This window comes from Macaca thibetana, chromosome 14 (genome assembly GCF_024542745.1).
Source record: "Macaca thibetana thibetana isolate TM-01 chromosome 14, ASM2454274v1, whole genome shotgun sequence".
In the NCBI taxonomy this organism is placed as follows: domain Eukaryota; kingdom Metazoa; phylum Chordata; class Mammalia; order Primates; family Cercopithecidae; genus Macaca; species Macaca thibetana.
The window spans coordinates 87,048,524-87,068,401 of NC_065591.1; the positions used below are offsets into that span (position 1 = coordinate 87,048,524).

General features: G+C 46.4%; 2 protein-coding genes across 3 annotated transcripts in view; both read right to left on the minus strand.

Annotated features, from left to right (window-relative positions):
• Positions 1-19,878, minus strand: part of CWC15 (CWC15 spliceosome associated protein homolog) — a 408,388-nt gene that overhangs the window by 205,484 nt on the left and 183,026 nt on the right. The window lies entirely within an intron of this gene.
• On the minus strand, positions 9,850-14,743 carry LOC126936522 (uncharacterized). Its single transcript, XM_050759268.1, has 3 exons — positions 14,663-14,743; positions 11,154-11,561; positions 9,850-10,596 (listed from the first exon to the last, which is right to left on the minus strand). Exons 1-3 carry the CDS (start codon positions 14,741-14,743, stop codon positions 10,093-10,095), a joined length of 993 nt encoding a protein of 330 aa, XP_050615225.1. The 3' UTR covers positions 9,850-10,092.

The following is a 19,878-nucleotide window of genomic DNA, read 5'->3' on the forward strand; positions in this document are numbered from 1 at the left end:
GTACCCGCTATTACAGTGCTTGTACCAACTGCCTATATACTGTGGCTGGGGAGGTCGGGAGAAGACTGATAAGCAAATAATATGATAGACAAAGAACTAATGTCCTTAATATATACATAGAGCTCACAGAAATGCCTAAGAAGAAAACTGTCACCGTTGTGTTTTTGTTATATAAAGTCACAGTTTATCTTTTTGAAGAGAACGAGTTTATAGAAAGGCAGATTAAGAATGTAATCTTTCCCATATGACATATTTTTCTTTATGTGTATTTTTTATCGCCAGAAAAATAATTTCATGGGCAAAGGGTTTCCAAATATGAGTTCTCATTTTGAGAAGGGAAAATGCAAAGTTGTTACCAAAAAACTTATCTTTAGGTAAGAATTCAGATTTACAAATGCATTCAGCCACTCTGACTAGAGGTGAGGTTGTAGAATGCGGGTGTCTATCTGTTGCAATCCCTGGCCTGCAATACCATTATTGCAGATAGATGCTCAACTCCTGGCTTCCGTGAGTAATTCCAGCCCCCATTGGAGAGGTTTGATTTCAAAGGACTGTGGAGAGTCTCTTTCAGGAAAACAGAGATCGAGCAATGCTGATCACAAGCTGCTGGAGCTGGATCCCCTCTAGGGGGCATGCCCAGGGAGTCTCACAGCCCTGCCAGTTTGACAGCAAAATGGTCCAGACAGGAAAACTGCACTCTCTCTTGCTCAGGTTGATCCTGGTTAATGTCCAATGTTCCTTGGAGAAGGATCAAGGACTCTGGGTCTACTGGCAGCCTGAACTGCCTCCTGCAGCTCCCTTTGCTCCCGTCATCCTCGAAGTCTGTTTAACCAACTTCCCAGAAGCCATCCATTGATCTTCCAGTACGTTGGTCAGCAGGGATGAGATTGAGTCAGATGAGGAACCCATCCTTGAGGAACTTGTGATCAAGTTATCCCTCTGTTTGATCAGTTTTTCAAGTGTCATTGTATTCTAGCTTGTTTACTTCTACATTCCCAGAACAATGTGGCCCTGGAGAATGATTCATTTAGGACCAGCTACTGCATTGTGTGGTGAGAAGGGAGAGGATATAGGAAAAGTACTTCTGTAATAGCTGCTCTGATGCCAGTGGTGTTGTTGGCAGTCACCACCCTCCTTCCTAACTCTACTGGCAGGCTGTGGAGGCAGGGTGTGATGTCCAGCTGCAGATTTCTGATACTGTCAAGAGTGCTCACATCCCACAGCCCCTTGAGCTATATTATTCCTTGGAGAAGAGTTTCACACTGCTCCACTCAGAGCTCCAACTCCAAGCTGTGGGTTGAATAAAGAAGACAGGGGAGGTGATCTAATCACCAACACACATCTCTCTTCAGTACATTTATAGAAGACTCACAAAGTTACTCACTTTGAGAAATTAGATACTGTATAGATGTTGTCTCCAAATGCTAACATTATGTAAGGACATGACATTGCCTTCTTCACAAGGAAGAGGAAAAGCAATTTTCCTTGTTTGGCTTAGGTTGATCATATGAGAAGAGCACAGAAAAAATCAACTATTAAATAGTGGGAAACTACATCCATCACCACTGAGGGAGATGGTGTTTTGAATATAATGAAAATATAACTAATCAGTGAAGAAGCTCTCAGGTTCTGTCTAGGTTTTGTTTTAGCAGGCCTTACCCCTGAAAACTATTTTATCTTTAACCTTCATCACACAAATACCCTTTCCCTTGAGTGAGTAGCATCGTCAACCACTTGGGCATTTCCCCAGATGTAGTCAGGCTTAGCTGGTTGGGCATAAACACTGTAGACATGACTAAGCTTAATTCCATTACATGAATTGCTTGCAAAAAATAGAAGTATCCCCTTAGGACCTGAATAAGGAGTTTCCCAAAGTTGTGAGGCCTTGAGTGGACCTCTCCCTGCTATGTTTTCCTCAGAGTGCTGATCTGGGACCCAAGAAACAGGGTGCACCTGTTGATGTGGTTTCTCCTCCCTGCCCGCTAAGTCACAGACCCTGACATGCTGTTGCTCTGGTGGCTACTCTACCACTCTCAGCCATCACACATCTGACATGTCACTTGTCACTGGTGCTGATGAGTGCTTTGGATTCAGTAGCAAGCATGGCAGGGCCAGTGGCAGGAAGATGGAAGCTGTGGACCATCATGTGTGTGGACCATGGTATGATCTGTCTTCACCACTAAACTGGAAAATGAAGATGATGATGATGGAAATTTTCCTGTGGATATGAGATGGGTGGGGACACAGATGGAGCCCTTTTGGACCAAGGACATGGAAGCAAGAATGAAGGCCTGTCCTTCCACAGGCATTCTTGCCATGACTCCATGGATTCATCTCTCCCTAGGAATGCTGTCATTATTCCCAAGATCCTTCTCATCCTAGGAGTGATAGCAAAACTCCTCAGACCTGTCTGCCCTGAAGAGGGTCCACTATGAACCTCCAGACCTATCAATCTAGGAGGGCTATTGACTCCTTAGAAGCAGTGCAAAGTAGGAAAGCACATCGATACTCTCCAGGTACATCTCTTGCTGGAGAAAGAATCATGACTTCCCAGATCCATTGCCCCCTCCGTCCCTTAGGAAGACCTATCTTAACTCTACAGTGGAGACATCTCCATCCAGCAAGACCTTCCATGATTTTCCAGGTTGGCTTCCAATATCTATCACTTTCTGCCCAGAACCAAAATGAGCGAGATATGAAAAAGAGCCTCCAGTAAGTCTTTTCCTCATTGGAAGAGCCCAGGAACCTTTCATTTATTCCAAAAAGCAGCAAATACTAATATAATTCAGACCTCTCTCCACCATGAAAAAAAAAAAAAAAAAAAAAAAAAAAGCAAACAAAATCCCATTCTGAAAATAAGAAGTAGCATGCCTTCAGAGGCTCTTTCCCCAGCCGTAGCAAACTTCAGATAAGCTCCTTATCTGCAAGTCACACTCTGGATCTCCTTACCACCAGAGTGAGCACAGGAAGCCCTCTGACTCAGATCCATCTCTCTGTGGAATAGACCTTGGCCAAGAAACTCTGATTCTGGAAACAGGGAGCAACTCTTCTGATTCCAATCTGATCCCGCTCCAGATGGGTCAAGTTCCTGCAAATAAGGTTGAGTACTTGCTTTCTTGGGCCCAAACTGACATGCAGTGGAAACCTTAGGTGCTTAGGTGGGCCAAAGAAACCACAGAGTTTGAAGTTGAATTCCAAATGCCAAAACCATATTTTAGTAACTTTAAACTGGATTATTTAGACCAAAGGAGAAATGCAGAGAAGATGAGGAGTCCTCCCAGTGGGGAAAGGGGCTGGCCCGGAGCCAGTCAGAATAAGAGTGTGGAGGTGCCAAAGCCCCTAGACAGCTATGTGGATGAACACTTGGACTGAATGCTCAGGGGACAGGAGAGAAGCATCCCATGGCCAAATTGATTGAGAAGAATAAGCCTAAGGAGATCAGAGATAAGAAAGTAAGGACTCACTACAGTGGTCTTGCACCTCCCTCCAGTGGATTCAATGTCTGGCTGGGACACCACAAGGATGGAGGGAACAGATCCCGTGTGTTTGACCGAAGGCAATTTGCAGGCATGCAAGCAAGAAGCTAGTCACTGTTATGAAGGTATGGGCATGGGGGATGGACCTTCAGTTGCTACATCTATCTTGGCTAACAACCAGGGCTTACCCAGATCAGTAGCAACTCATTGGGCACCAACTTTGGTCCTAGGAGAATTTGGGGCTGGAAATTCTAATTAGCGACACCCTGAACTTCTCAGCTATTCTAATATAGAAGAAACACTGATTTTTCAGTACCCTGAGGACACCTAGAGTTTATTCTGCTTAGAGTTTTTCTCTATTTTACTGTTCTTTCTGTAGCTGAACATATCCATATTTATTAGAAAAAGTACAAAGCCCCTTAATTTGTACTTCTAGCATTAACAAGGGGGTAGACGCAAGACCAGAACTGGGGAGTGTTCTCTTTCTTAGACAGCAATCAGCAGCACAGACAGCATGTCTGGCAGTTGGCTGTAAAGACCACTGACATCAACAAGATCCCACATTTTATGAGCAATAACTTGGGTTCAAAAATGCAAGTTTAGAACACGAAGGTGAGTTACACAACACATACTCAAGGAAAAAAGCAAACAAAATAGGTCAAAGATAAACCAAAAGGAATACATCCCAGCCAATGCCGGACAAGGTGGAGATGAAGAAGAATCTCTTTAGGCTATACAATGACTAAACAGAGAAATTTGGAGGCGAATGGCAGAGTCTCCTCCTCTTCCAGATTGACTGTTTAGAGGTTGACAGGGGCACCATGCCCTGCCATTGCTTCATTTCTGCTTAGGAACAGTATTAAAAGTTCCTGGACAGGTGCCAAAAGTACCACTGACATGCAATGAGTCTCACAAGACCATCACCTTCGGGGTGTTGAGCAGAGAGGCTGACCAGGCAAGTTTCAAACACACTGGAACAGTTTCTCTCCAGTTCCACTTTAAGAGGGTGGCACCGCCACCAGACCTCCTGGCGTGAAGAAGCTCCACTCCTACTGAGAAATAGGTTTCCTCCTTAGCCATCACTGCTCTAAATTTTTGCCGCCACCCTCACATGTGATCCTACACCCTCAGAGCCCTGAGCTATTCTTACTCTGTTGTGTCTGCAGCTCTCTGGTTCTAACAGCACCAGGAATCCACCACCAACTTCCGGGGTCTACTACCAATATCTAGTGTTTGCACTTCATTGCTGATTTTCACACCCAGGCCCAGAAGTTCACCCACCAACCATTGCAATTTGCCCCCACGTCCCAGGGGTCCAACAGCTTCTGGATTCACCCCAGTCTCTTAGGTTGCGCCCAATGACCCAAGAGTACACACTGATTCTCAACTCCCCATTCCTCCTCTTTTCCCAAATGAAAGTTCTACCCTTTTCCCCCTCGAGCTTTATTTTTTCTTCTAATTTCCCATCTTTTTCTCCATAGGGGAGTTTTGGTGATTTTGTATAGGGGCCCGTACTGACCCCAGAGTTGATTAAATAGATTCTGCCCCCCACCCTATGATACGAATACACTGTCGCAACAAAAACTACACTAAGCTGCTAAATGAAAGAGCCCTGTACTCTACTGCTTTGTCTAAACTACAGTTACAGCCCTGCAGAGAAACAGTAATATGTTTCAAATAAGAAAGAGGAGAAGAAGGAGGAGAAGTGATTATAGGGAAACTGAGCAATGAAGCAAACTTTTGTCTATCCATGCAAATTCTCCTGCTCCCAGTACCTTGTGAGTTGTACATGATGCTCCTCAGCAGGTTAGGCTGAGAATAAAGGGCCCAATTCAGATGACTCCTCTGCTCTGGTGAGTCACCTCCTCTGTTTCTTAAAAGGAGAAATCCAGAGCTTTCTCTGATGTGACGCCAAACTTAGTTTATTTTTTAAAATTGAAACTCTAACCCTTATATTTGTGTGAAACCCATGGTTTGTGAAATATTTTAAAAAATAATTTTAAGAAGCCATAAAACATGGCTGTATGTGGGTAACTACGACAGGTCATAACTGTAGCAGCTGCCAACTACTTGGCTGTAATGGACTCGAACTCTTCAGCGTTTGTTTATTTGTTTGTTAACTGATTTTACTTGCCTATTAAACCCTTAGCCTATTAAACACTTAGTGTTGCTCATGAAGCTTGAGAAAGCAGCTTACACTGCTAATTTTCCCTGATGTAGTTGTTTGAAATAAGCTTGAATTAAAGGAATCTCCGGCATTTTTCTGAACCCACACAAAATGAGATGCATTTGTTTGGTGGCTGTTTTCTTCTCTCTCTCTCTGTTTTGTTTTGTTTTATTTTGCTGGCTCTAGGAGCTGGGGCCTCAATGATGAACAAGATCCAGGCATTGGCCTCAAAGAGCCCACAGGCTGGTGTTCAAGAGCCAGGTAAACCCTTCCTTCCTTGACAAGGGTCAGGTTTGAACAGAGATGGATAAGTGGATGTGTAAACTGCCAACTTTGGGATATGGAGCAAGAAGGCAAAGAGCTGGAGAACTGCCACTCAGAATACAAGTTGATGCACAGAAAATGTATCAGCAGGATCCAGAGCACCAGGAAGCTGAATCAGCAGAGCTGATTAACAGTGAGAATTAACAGTGAGATGACTCACCCCATTCCATGCAGGGGAAATGCATCCCTCTTCTTCGTATCCTTTCTCCCGGCACATATGACACTGGGCAGAAGCTGTCCATGTGTTTGCCTCTGGCACTGGGCTGTGTCTTAGTTCTTTCTATCCCACTTCCTGACATTACCATCTACCACACTTTCTGGTGCAGAGCAGAGCTTAATAAATAATTGTTGTATTAAACAAGCATTCAAAAAAAATGTCCTCACAAAGTGGGAGGTTGAACTAGAATAGCTCCCAAATTTTGTTCTACTTGGAGATTCTATGATTATATAGAGAGCCTGACATGGGATAGGTGCCCACTAAATATTGATTCAGATCATGCCTGCTTAATTTTGCAGTTATTTGTGCCCATGTTTTATCTCCCCATATAATCAGCTTACTTTTTCTGCAACTGTATTAATCATTTACCAAGCACTTTAGTAATCACTTAGCATGCATTGTCTTACTTGATTTTCACATAACCCTAGGAGCTAGTGATTTAGTTTCTATTGCTGCATGACATCCACTCCATAACTTAATGGCTTAAAACAACCATTTATTATTATCTGTCTTCGTTTGTATACTAACTGGGCTCAGTATATTCCCATTCTTTTTGGGGTCCCGGATGTGGGCTAGTGCTGCAGTTGTCAGAAGGCCCAAAGGTGCTGGATGTCAGGAGGGCTCACTCGGCTGTCAGTTGATGCTTGCTGTTGGCTGGGACTGTTAGCCAGAGCACCTACACGTGGCTTTTCCAAGTGCTCAGGCTTCTCACAGTATGGTGGCTGGGTTTGAAGAGGGAGCATCCCAAAAGACCCACACAGAATGACTTAGCTTGTATGACCTAGCCTTGGAAGTCCCAGACCGTCACTTTTGCCACATTCCAATGCTCAAGTAAGTCCCTGAGGCCAGCCCAGATGCAAAGGAAGGGGAATTAGATTTCATCTGTTGATGGAGGAATGGCAAGGTCATTTCTGAAGAGCAGCTGAGATGGAAAGTATTTTGTAGGCATTTATGGAAAATGCCATCTGCCACAGTAGTTACTATTAATATCTCTTTCTACACATGAGGAAATTTCACAATGACTTAGCTAAGTTATATGATTAACCTGCTTGTTCAAGATCAACCAGATCCAGATGCCTTCTAATTTGGTAACCATTATACTTCACTTAGGATAGTGTTCTAAAATTTTAATAAGGAAGGAGTCACCCCTTTCAAAATGCAGTGTTAGTATCAAGAATATGAAAATATAAATTCTTGTAAAATTTATAAAGTAGAAATATAAATTCTAGTAACACTTAGGATGCCAATAAATATTACTGAAGGAGAAGCTAACGTCTGCTGCACTGCTTCAGTGGTCCAGGCACTCATACACTATATATAAACTCACTTAATCCTCACAGTTATCTTTTTCCCCCAGATGAAAGTGAACTTTAGAGGGATTAAATGCCTTGCCTCAAACCACATAACCACTTAGCGACAGAGCCAGGGTTTGAACACAGTCATGTCTCAGTCCACATTCCATGTGCTTTCCACTGAGCTCCATGTTGTAGGTTGAGCTCCTCAGGAAATCAGTCTCTGAGATGACAGTAGCATGCAGGAAGTTAACAAAAAAGTGCTCAGGGGGAACACATGTGGGGAAGGGGAAAATGCAGGATCAGGCAAAGGAGAAGGTGGGCTGTGATGCAAACAGTAATTCAGCAGGCCCCCAGAGAGCTCTGAAGCCAGGATAGCCCTTCAGAGTTGTCTTACCAGGGATACAGAGTCTGCACTTTCATTTCCACCCCTTTCAACGTAGAAAGCAACATAGTAAATGGTTGCCGGATTAAGGCTGAAGTGTAAAGGGAGGGAGTATCACAGAGGGGAGAAAGCACTGACATGTAAGGGCAGCCAGTCTAGGCTCTCGACAAGATTCTTTCCTGCAAAAGACTAGGATGTTCAGGGCCCTCACTACTATACAATCCTCAAAAGGTGAAGCCAGGTCTCTTAGCCCAGACAAAGCGCTAAGACGAATGCTGCAAGTCCCTCTAGATAACCTGCCGGACGAATCTTCAGAGCAGGCTGGTACATTTTTAATGTCATTGAGTTCAGACATGGCCCCAAATGGAATCAACCTACAGTATTGAATATTTTACTCTAGGATTCCAAATTGTGTGACCATATACCCAATGATGAGTTCCAAAAAGTAAATAATTCAGGAGCTAGTCACTCATGGAGGTCAGTGGTGGGAGAAAGTTAACTAATCAGACGTTAACAGCTATTCATAATGATAGTCATCTTCAAAGGGTAGAGTCCAAAGAGGGTGAAATGAAATAAAGGAACCATACGTTCCCCAGATTCCATCCCTTATGTCTCTGCCTGATGCAGCCTCATCTCCAGTCTCTGTGAACAGGCGGAAGCAAAAGTAGGGAGAATTCGAAGTCAACCGGGAAGAGGAAAAAATGAGAAAACGTAAGGAGATGGAACTAATTTATTAAATACATGCTATGTCACTTAATTTGTATTACCACCCTATGGATTACTATAATCCTAAGCTTTTCGGAAGAGGAAATTGAGATGCCAAAGGACCACTTGAAAACCCATGGATGTGGGAAGAAACAGGAAAGAGAAGAAAAACAATGAAGGGAAGAGGGAAGGGGGAACTGGAATTGGGCACATTTATCAGGAAAGGGGGGCAATAATTTTTAAAATGTTGCCAAAGCACCCTGCAAGCTGCCAAAACACATGTTCCCTCCTGCTGCACCCAAACAGTGAGAAACCAAGTCCCAGGACTATGGTCCCTTAGTGACCTCACAGCCAGCATCCACTGCCCTGCGCCTTTAATGATCACACTCAAACCAGGACTGGCTCTAGCCTGTGTGGACCCCTATCGGTGCTGCCAACAGTTCATCAAGGGAAAATGCCATTATTCATAGCACTCCTAAAGTTCTGCCCTTCTGCAGAACAGATGGGAGGGAAGAGTCCGCCTGGGTCCTGGCAGTGGGACTGAGACTCTGGCAGGAGCATTGAGGGAGGATTAACAAGTCAAAGTCTAAAAGAAAAGGACCATCCTGGAGGCACACCCAAGTGGCAGGCACTGTCCTCTCAGAACTGAACGAGGAGGCAGGGGGCATATGAGGCCAGGTCCCCCAAAACAGTCTCACTGTGACCCTTGGTGCCACCAAGCAACCAAGGAGGTGGGACAGGTAAAGAGTGGGAAAAAAGATGGAGTGGGAAGATGTTATTTACTGAGGAAGGTAGAACTAGAGTCAAGCAAATGCCAGCCAGCCTTGTGGAGGGCTTGGGTGGATAAGGGACAATGCCAAAAACAGCATTAATTTTCAATCCTGGGTGGTGGAAAGACTATGTATGTATGTATGTATGTATGTGTGTATGTGTAATTTCTCTATGTCAGACTTTGCTGGGTTTGTGCCCCCCTCTATAATCTACTGATTGTGGGACTTCACGCGAGGTACAAAACATAAGTGACCTAATAAGCCCTCTCGACAGGGCTTCAGGGAGGAGCCAAGGCTGGCACATAGTCAGAGGACAGGAAAAGTTCCACTCCCTCCGTGTGATTAGGAGGGCTGCTTTGTTTTCTTCTCAGGCAGAGACCTCAAAGAAGAGTGTGACTTGTGGCTATCATTGGAATGCTCTAACGGGAGGGAGCCCTAAGCTAAGGGGAGGGGCTGGATCAGCCCCGGGAGGGCGAGCGACAAAGGGGCATTGTTTCCCGGGAGGGCAGGCTGGGGCAAGGCTTACTCCACTGCCGGCCTGGGTGTGGGCAGGTTTGCTCCTGGCAGGAGAAGACCTCCATCCCGGCCCACAATAGCCGACCCAAAACAGTTCTGTCAAAATTAAAAGACGCAGGAAAATACCAGCGACCGTTTATTTTCTCCTGGGGTAGGTGGGGGAGAAAGCAGCTCCTTTTTCTGGGCTGGATGGAGTCTCAGGGAGGGGGCCAGGTGACAGCATCGCCCTTTCCTCTCCGGCTATTGCGCACCTTCTGGAGCCTCGCTCAGCCTGCTCCCTCCGGCGCAACACGCCAATGCTGCTACCCACAACGCACAGACCAGAAACCAGGATAGACAGAAGCCTGGGATGGCCTGGCACCGAGCAGGCCCAGCGCAAACGCAAGGTCTCTTCCTCTCCTCTCGGTAACCCCACGCCCAGTCCCGGGAGAGGGAGCGGATGCTTATTTCCGAAAGCTGGCAGTCCTGCAGTGGCAACTGGAAAAATATATATACTTGTGTGTGTGTGTGTGAGTGTGTGTGTGTGCGCGCGCGCGCCCGCGCGCACAGTGCATATCGTGCCCAGCTACAAGGAAACCTGGCGGCTCCTCTGACAAACAACTTTGAGTCCCGGCAGGGCGGAGGTGGAGAGAGATTCTCCGCTTGGGTAAGGGCGGTTGGATGGCCGAGTACTCTGTGTTGGGGCTGTTGTCCTTCTCCGGAGTCCCGGGAGTGCCTTGGTGTCCCTTCCCAGGGCTCGGGCTCCTTTGAGAGAATCAAGAGGAAGGTGTTTTTCACTAGGACTCGCGGCGGGCCCCACCTGCCTCCCGTGGCCTGCCGGGAGCTATTACAGCAGGGTCTGCCCGTCGGACGACGGCGGCTCCAATCTGGGGTCCCGCCGGCGCGGACTCTCAGCTCTCTCCCGATACCCGCTGGCCTCACACATCTTTGGTGGCACTCGCCGCCACGGGGAGGGTGAGATCAAAGAGGTAAACCTAGGCCTGGAGGGACGGCCAGGGCTCCTTCCCGCGGGCCAGCCTCTCGTCCTTCCTCCCGGGAGGGGGCTCTTTCCCTTTCTCCGGATGCGGGCCTTTCAGAGTCAGCGACGCCTTAGACTCCTCCCAGAAAAATGCACCCTCATCTACCCAATTCTGCCCTACCCTTTGGAGCTCCCGGACCCGCTGACCACTCGGTGAGGTCAGAGCCCACCCCCGGAAGGGCCGCTTGTCGGGGACGGGTTCGCCCTCTCCTGGCCTCCCCAGACCAGCGCGCGGGGAGGATCCCGGCAACGCCGGGCGCCTGCAGACCTTGAACGGCCTTACCCTGGTGACCTCCCCAGGAAAGGCTGGGCGGTGCTTCCACCCTGAGGGCCACTTGTTAATTTGCACGAGAAAGTGCTGCCGAGGGTCCACACGTGCGAATCCACCTGTGGAGCGCGTCCCCTCCCTGGGGGCAAGGCCTACGGGAGGCCAAAGGGGAGAAGTTGCCGGAAGACTGGGAAGTAAGGGCAGGGGCGTCGGAGGAATCGAAGGTGCAGTGACATCAGGCTCGGACACCCGGCGGACTCCTCTCAAGGTGATCGGATACTTCCGAGAGCCCCACAGCCCTCCTGGACCTTTGCCCTCGCGTCTGGGATGCGCTTGGGCGCCCCCAGTCTGCAAAGCGTTCGTACCTCCAGTCGGGTGACGTTTTCGCTGGGCTGCTGTGCGAACAGTCTCCGCGCTCCTCCACTGTGAGATATTTCACAGTTTCACCCGCAGAGGGCAATCTTATTCCAAGTTCCTGAGCGCCCTAGGCCTCTCTCTCCTCCCTGCCTAACTGGTGAGGTGGGACTTCGTCGTCTTCCAGGTTTACAGTCTTTTCCTCCCCATGGCTTCTCTTTCCTCCCGGTCTCAGGCACTGGGCATTTCCAGTCGATCCAGCAGGTCTGGCTTCTCTCGCATATGCAGTAAGGGTTAGGGGAGAAGGTCCCAGCTCGTCTTGTCTCAGCAGAGTGTGAACTGGCTCTGCTGACGAGGTGGCTGTCCTTTTATTCCTTCTCCTGAGAACTGTTTATATATTAAGGAGCTTCACAGCCTCCAGTATAAGGAAAGCAGATAGGAACTGATCGTATAAGACTCTGTAAATGTTTTAGACTTTGGCCTTAATGGGAAAGAAATGGGGGTGCCATTCGTGGGTTTTTGAGCAGCAGATGGACATTACTTTTCACCATGACCACGCCAGCTGCAGTTTGGAGAATAGACTGTAGGGGTCACTGTGCAAACTGGAGGCCGCGATCCAGGTGTGAACCAGGTGAAAGAGAGCTCGGGCCATGGAGTGGCGCTGGAGGTAGAGAGAAGCACTCAGACTCTGGATTTGTTTTTTGAAAGCAGGATAAAAGGCCGGGCGCGATGGCTCACGCCTGTAATCCCAGCACTTTGGGAGGCCGAGGCAGGCGAATCATGAGGTCAGGAGTTCGAGACCAGTCTGGCCAACATAGTGAAACCCTGTCTCTACTGAAAATACAAAAAAAATTAGCCGGGTGTGGTGGTGTGCACCCGTAATCCCAGCTACTCAGGAGGCTGAGGCAAAAGAATTGTGTGAACCCAAGAGGCAGAGGTTGCAGTGAGCCAAGATTGCACCATTACACTCCAGCCGGGGTGACAGTGCAAGACACCAAGACGCTGTCTCAAATATATATATGTATAAGATTTTTTTTCTGATTGTTTGTGGGGGTATGAGAAAAAGACAGGAATCAGGGATGACTCCAAGTAGCTGGAAAAACAGAGGTGCTGCTGGCTGAGATTGGAAGATGTTGGGGTAGAGGGGAAAGAGAGCTTAATGTTATATATTTTAGGCTTGAGGTGTTTATTAGAAAAACAAGTGAAGAAGTTGATTGGGCAGACACGCAGGTCTGGAGAGGGCTGGGCTGGAGATAGAAATATGGGTTGCCATGATACAGGCATGGGACTGAAAGCCACGAGCTTGGAGAGATCATTAGAGAGTCAGTAGAGACAGAGCCGGGCGAAGCCCTGAGATCCGGTTCCCCCAACGTGTACATGCAGTCTGTTTCCTCTTCTCAACTACAGTTCCCATGGTCTTGTCTTGTTCACAGAACCTGCTCAAAGAGCATCTATTAAATGAAGGAACCCAACTTTCATCACATGTAAAACAAACATCATTATAATCCTACCTCATAAGGTTGTTGTCAGAAAAAGTTAAATACGGTAATGAAAGTGAAACTGCCTTCTGTTTAGTAGACGCCTTGTATATTTTTAAAGTGTAGGCTTCATTATCTCATTCTGTGCAGCTTGTATTACTTGATTGTATCTTCAGTTTCTGATGCATGCAAGGCAGACACTCTTGTTCTCAGTTTATTGACGAGGAAAGTAGGTTTGGTGAGACAAAATAAGTCCCTGAAGCTGCATATCTAATAGTAACACCACTGGCTGACCTATTTGAGCACATCTGCGGCAGGCACTCTGTTAATGATTTGGCATGTGTTATCTGGCAACAACACAGCGAGGTGGGGATTATTATCTTCACTTGCACATGAGGAAACCGAAGCATAGAGAGGGTGGTTAACTTAGCCAAGGTCCCATAGTGAGTGGTTGGAAGAGCCTGGGTCATGAAGCAGACCTCCCCATCCTGGTTCAGTGTTCTTTTCGCAGCCTGGTAACTCCTCTTCATCCCCCTACTAGACTCCTGCGAGGGCCAGGCCTCTCCACTCCTTCCCTTGACATTGGCAACATTCCTCTCTCGTTACGTTGCTCTCCTATAAAGCCTGCTTGCTGCAGGATACAAGAGTTCAGTCACTCTTTGGGAACTGTCTGCAGGTGAAAACATTTTGGCTTATTGCTCCCCTTTCTGGAAAGTCCTTTCCCCTCCTCTCTGCCTTATGAACTCCTGTGTGTTCTTCCAAGCCCTGGTGAACTCCTATGTGGTTTTCCAAGTCCAATTAATATGTCACCTCTGTTGTGAAGCTTTCCCTGCTTGCACCCGACAAGAGGCATGACTTAGACCATGTGACACTTTGTTCATAGGTCTATCAAGACAAACTGACAATTTCCTGTGGGTTTGACTGGTGCCCCCGTAAGATTGTGATTTTTCTCTCAAAAAGGTTCTTATGTTTTCATATATTTTTATCCAACATGCTGTTTGCTTCATGAATACATACATGAATGACCCATTTACAATCACTATCAAAGCAAATTTATGGATTTCAAATACTCTTTTAGAGATGAGGAAATAGGCTAAGAGGAATGATTTGCCCAAAGTCACTCAACTGATTAAATATTGGAGCTTTGCCGGGTATGATTGTGCGCGCTTATAATCCCAGCTACTCAGGAAGCTAAGGTGGGGGCGGTGGGCGGGTGGGCGGCAGTGATCGCTTGCGCTCAAGAGTTAGAGGCCAGTCTGGCCAGCATAGTGAGACTCTGCCTCAAATAAATAAACATAAATAAATACATAATATTGGAGCCTGAGCTCAAGAGAGGTGAGGAGATTTTGTCTGGTGAACCCCAAGATTTCACCCGCCTATTGCTTCCCTCTCTGGCATCCAGGGTCCGGGAACCCTCCTCCAAATGCTCCTGCAGGTGGCAACAGAGGCCAAGGAAAGGTGAAGCATTCTGGCAGGAGTTCCGGAGACAGATGAGAAGCTCAGCTCCCTGAGGGCAGGGGCAAGGTGACTTGAAGAAAGCCAGGTCAGAGGGAGCATTTTATGCATCCATCATTTGTAATCCAGAAAGAAAAGGTTTAGGCACTTTTAGTGTAAGAATTAGTCATACAATTGACATTGAAGAAAGGAAAAAGCAATTGAAATAAAAGGACAGTAAATAACAAACTATCTTACAGGAAAAGTTACACCATGTGCCGCAAGACACCGAGCTAGAAAGTAGCAGGGGTAGGTCAGTATCGGGGTCCATCGCCTCATGTTATCGGCACGGGGGGTCTCTGTCTGATGTGTGGGCACAGAGCAACAAAGTCCAGGTATAGTGCATTAGGACGCAGAGGGTGTTTATGCATGGACTAATGGCCACCTGGAGGGTCAGAGTTTCTGGCTTATTGTGTCCCCAACTCTGTCCTAATACACATTTTTACCAATGGCTTGCTGAAAAAAACAGAGGAAAGGTCAGTGAATTTGCCAAGGACAGGAAGCTCTGAGTGTTTGCAAGTGCCCATGTGGAGAACAGGGAACTGTACAAGTTTGAGCTGTGTGGGACAATAGGGAAATGGAACAAAGGGGCATTTTACCTTTGTGTTCAAAATAATTAGACAAGGACAGCATGGAAGAGACATGGCTTTAGTAATAGCGTATGTGGAAAAGAATGGGGCTGGGGCATTTATTACAACAACTGACATTTGTGCAGCATTTATAAGGCATCTTCATTACTCCTCATGACACATTAGAAGTGGTAACAGGGAAACCAAGGCTGGGAGTATCTTGTGTAATTAAGCGGCAGTGCTGTAGTGTGAATTGTGTTTCTGTAACCCTGGGGTTACTTCTCTTCTTTTGTTCCCCATCTTTAATCAAGCTGCATGCTCTGCTCATTCTTTTTTGTGAATGTCTCTCACCTCCAATCCAGTCATCCATCCCGTTAAAGGAATGGATTATCCATGTCTTTCTGAGACTATTGTACAACCTCCTCATTTAATCTCATTTCTCTCTCTTCCCATTAATTTTATATATGCCACATGAGCCCGATTACCAGATTTAGCAAAAAGCAAAAACAAAAAGCCAAGATACTCAGTTACATTGTTACATTTGAATTTTAAAAATGAATAATTTTTATTGTATGGGACATACTTATATTAAAAATTATTTGTTATTTATCTGAAATTCAAATTTAACTGTGCATTCTGTATTTTATCTGGCAACCCTGTTAATCATGAAATACCATTTCCATCATTCCAAAAATATCCATTAGTTCTCTGTTACCTAAGGACTGGGGACTCAAGCTCAAATTTTTACAGGTAGGTAACATACACATACAAATTAAGTGACTAATTGGGTAAGTGGGGCCTGAAGCTAAATTAAAAACTGAAGAGCACATGTTCCCTGACCCCAGACATTCCAATTCGGACTTTAAACATAAATAATCAACTCCAATAAAAGCAAAAAAGAAACACGCACACACACACACGCACACACTCTCACACTCACAGATCCATAGCCATCAGAGAGTCTGGCTTCCAATCTGAAACCTGGGCTCAACCAAACCACTTGGCCTGGAATTGGAGGTCCCTGATTGGGCTTTCTGCCCTTCACTCTCACCACTCTCCACCATGGGCCCTCCCATCTCTCCTCCACCAGCTCATCATGGATGGCCTCCCTTACCCATAGCTGTCTTCTTACCATGCCAGTCTCACAGGCCACTCAAGTCCACAGTGATCTTTCCCTTTCCATGGTCAATTTTGGCTCCTCTCTGTTCCAGGGACATCTTTAGTGGTCACATCATTTTTCTCTCCAACACCCGAAAGGGAATACAGGAAGTGACTTTGAGAGGCCCCTACCATATGCCAAGTCCTCAAAAAAGATCTTTGCTTATTTTTGTTTTCTCTTTCCTTAGTGAGATGGTGAAGTACTCAAGGGCAACAACCCTGTCTCATACGATTCCAAATGCTATATTGAGCTTTGCTATAACATCCATGCTCAATATATACTTTCTTACTGACAGGTCCAAGAGTGTACACACTCATGAACTCAGTGACCGCAGACTGGAAGTAAAATCACAAACCAGTGCTTCCCCCACCCCCACCTATCCTTCATTCACCTCTGTCACCTCCCAATTCTGGTTGCAAGCATTTTTCAAGTCTGAGGCTTTAGCCCAAATTTAAACTTTAGCTTAAATAACATCTTTTTTTTTTTTCAGAGCTGATAAGAACTTACATTTGAAAGATGGTTCTTTTTTTGGCCTCAGTCCTGCTGGGTAGTTGTGCCTTATTAGAAAATTATCCATAGCACTTTCAAAGTCCTCCTCATGAGCATATTGAACTGAGCTAGACTTGGAGCTTTGAATGGAATGCCATTTCATCTTGGCAAAGCTCCACCTTTTGTTTCTAAGGAGGGATAAAGCCTAAGGAACATGGGTGACTTAGGGACCATTTGCACCCAGACCTGATCTGCTGGGGAAAGGTTCAGAATCCTGGAAATACACAAATTAGACACTGAGCTGGGAAAAAGAAAGAGACAAGCACTGGTCAGGCAACCTTCAGTTTTGCTAACGCCAAAGATTTTAAAAATATCCTCCCCTTCTTATGATTCCTTGGCCTGCCTAGCTATGTTCTGGCTGAGATATGCTGAGCTGGGCTGGGGCTCCGGGACTGGTTTATAGCCAGCTGTGCCTTCAAAGAGCTCTCTTTTCAAGACTTCCTCCAACTCCAGATTCCACAACTGCCTCCAGGAGCTGCTGGGCCAGGGAGGGCCCTTCTGGAAGCCCGGTTGCCTTTTGAATTCTGTTTTTACTCTTTTTTTTTTCTTTATAAACAGATTCTCTTCATTTCAATGGGAAAACAAGGTGTCACGACAGATCCATGTCTCTATTTTACCCTTAGGCCTCAAACTTCTTCATGGGAAAAAATGGCTTCTCCTTTTTTAATTGAAGGAACTGGAAGAAGTTCATTGTTATTCATCAACTTCAAAGAGACTATATGAGGCCCCTTGGCCAGGACTACAGAGCAGTATTTTTTAATCAGAAATTATGGCCAAAAAGAAGAGGAGACCAGAACACATGGGTAAATGTTACTGAATTAGTGGTTTTCCTTCAATAGTTTAGTTTTGGTGTGTGAGAGGAAGAAAGTTGCAAGAGCTTATGTGCCAGGTACTGTGCTATGATCTGAAGATGCAGAAATGAAGAAAATGCAATCCCTGGCTCTCCCACCTGATGGGGGAAGTGAACTTCGCACCCTGTGGATAAGGAATAAGGAGTACACAGTGTAGCACTGTGGTTAGAAGCACCAGCTCTGTCATCACAGGGCTTAGCTTGTTCCCTGGCTCTGCTGTGGGCTGTGTGGCATTGGGCAAGTTACTTAACTTCTCTGTGCATTATGTTTTGCATCCTAAAAATGGGGTGAGTGATAAAATCTATGTTATATGGTTCCTGTGGGGATTTAGTGAGTTAAAATAGTTAAAGTACTTAAGCTTAGTGCATACTTTGAGTGTTTATTACTATCATCGAGAAGATGTAGAGGAAGTATACGGGCATAGAGAGCAAGGTGCAGCTGACTGCTTGGATGAGGCAGCGGATGCTTCAAAGAGAAGGTGACATTTACTTTGCACTCTGAAAGATGAGTGGGATTTCAGTTGACAAGGGTGGCGTGAAGGAACCCAGGCAGTGGGAAGCGTGGTCGGTAAGAGAGAAGGTGATGGCTCGAAGGAGTAGCAGAGACGTCAGTGTGGCTACAGCCTGGGACTCTCATGTGGCTTGGGGGAAGGGAGTAAAATCATAGGCTGAGTCTGGAAAGGTGAGTTCAGGCTAGACCGGGAAAGGCTTTAAACTCCGTGTCATTAATTCATTCATATAAATCTATGATCCCCATAAAGATGAAGAAGGAAGGCATTAAAAAGTTATGTAATTTTCTGGGTGTGGTGGCCCATGCCTGTAATCCCAGCACTTTGGGAGGCAGAAGCTGGCGGATCACTCGAGGTCAGGAGTTCGAGACCAGCCTGGACAACATGGCGAAACCCTGTCTCTACTGAAAATATAAAAATTAGCCAGATGTGGTGGTGGGCGCCTGTAATCCCAGCTACTTGGGAGGCTGAGGCACGAGAATCGCTTGAACTCGGGAGAGGTTGCAGTGAGCCGGGATCGTGCCACTGCACTCCTGCCTGGGCGACAAAGCAAGACTCCATCTCAACATCACTGAACTAGTAGGGGGCAGAGCTGGAAGTTGAGCCAGGGTGTGTCTGACTCCAGAGCCCCGCACCTTGACTTTGTGCTTTCTCACAATGCCTATGGCTGCTGCTTTAAAACAGCTCTTTCCATTTGCCTTGTTAAATGGGACTGTATATGAATTACACTGCACTGTTTATTTTTAGAGAAATAAAAGAACCTAATAAAGGAATCTGACACGGACCTTGGGTGAATAAATATGCCCTTAGGCTGGAGTGTATTTCAGAAAGCCTGGATAGGGAACTTGTGCGGTATCCCCAAGGCTCAGGTCCTGAGAAGGCATGGCCACCTGATACCCTGGTTCCTTTAGCACAAAATCCCCATGATAACCTCAGTTCGCATTTCTTTGAAATCTGCTTGGCAGAGCTGTGCGATACCTGAAACTCTCTGGGTCATTTTGCTTTGATCAAGGGCTTTGCTGTTATAGGGGCAGTCTCAGATCAGGTGGTGGAGGTCACCAGGCCTTGGAGAAAAGCCCAAACATCTTCCAATGGGACCAGGCCCTGTGATAGCATCTTTCCAACCCATTAATGGTCAGCTGGGCTTTTTTGTCCTGGGTCCATTCTGAAGGTCCTCACTCCCTTCTTTTCAGAGACACTCACTGCTCAAGGACACTTAGTCTTTAGGTCCCTGGCACCTCCTGGGAAGTAACTGGGGAGAAAAGAACTGGGCTACAGTGGGAAAGCAGACAGCAGGTGCCAGACAATTTCCCTTCTCCAAACACTTCCCTGGGGACAGTTCCCGCCCATAAGCATCCTAATGCAGATCCACGATGAGCTCTTTCCTACCACACAATTCACTTTTTTTTTTCTTTTTTAAGATGGAGTCTTGTTCTGTCACCCAGGCTGGAGTACGGTGGCGCAATCTTGGCTCACTGCAACCTCCGCCTCCCAGGTTCCAGAGATTCTCCTGCCTCAGCCTCCCAAGTAGCTTGGATTACAGGCGTGCATCACCACGCCCGGCTAATTTTTGTGTTTTTAGTAGAGATGGGGTTTCACCATGTTGGTCAGGCTGGTCTCAAACTCCTGACCTCAGGTGATCTGCTCACCTCGGCCTCCCAAAGTGCTGGGATTACAGGCATGAGCCACTGCGCCTAGCCCACAATTCACTTTTATTCTGTTTCCCTTTATAACGCTGACTACAATTTGTAGTTTTATAATTTTGTGGTTTTCTTGAT

What these genes read in the sequence shown, in the direction of transcription:
- LOC126936522 (XM_050759268.1), bottom strand. Translation starts at nt 14,743, where the DNA reads ATGAGGCGATGGACCCCGATACTGACCTACCCCTGCTACTTTCTAGCT. An exon ending in CACATGGTGTAACTTTTCCT is followed by an intron (nt 11,562 to 14,662) that starts GTAAGATAGTTT and finishes AATATCTCACAG; the next exon opens with TGGAGGAGCGCGGAGACTGT. An exon ending in TTCCTGGGGAGGTCACCAGG is followed by an intron (nt 10,597 to 11,153) that starts GTAAGGCCGTTC and finishes ATTCTCTCAAAG; the next exon opens with GAGCCCGAGCCCTGGGAAGG.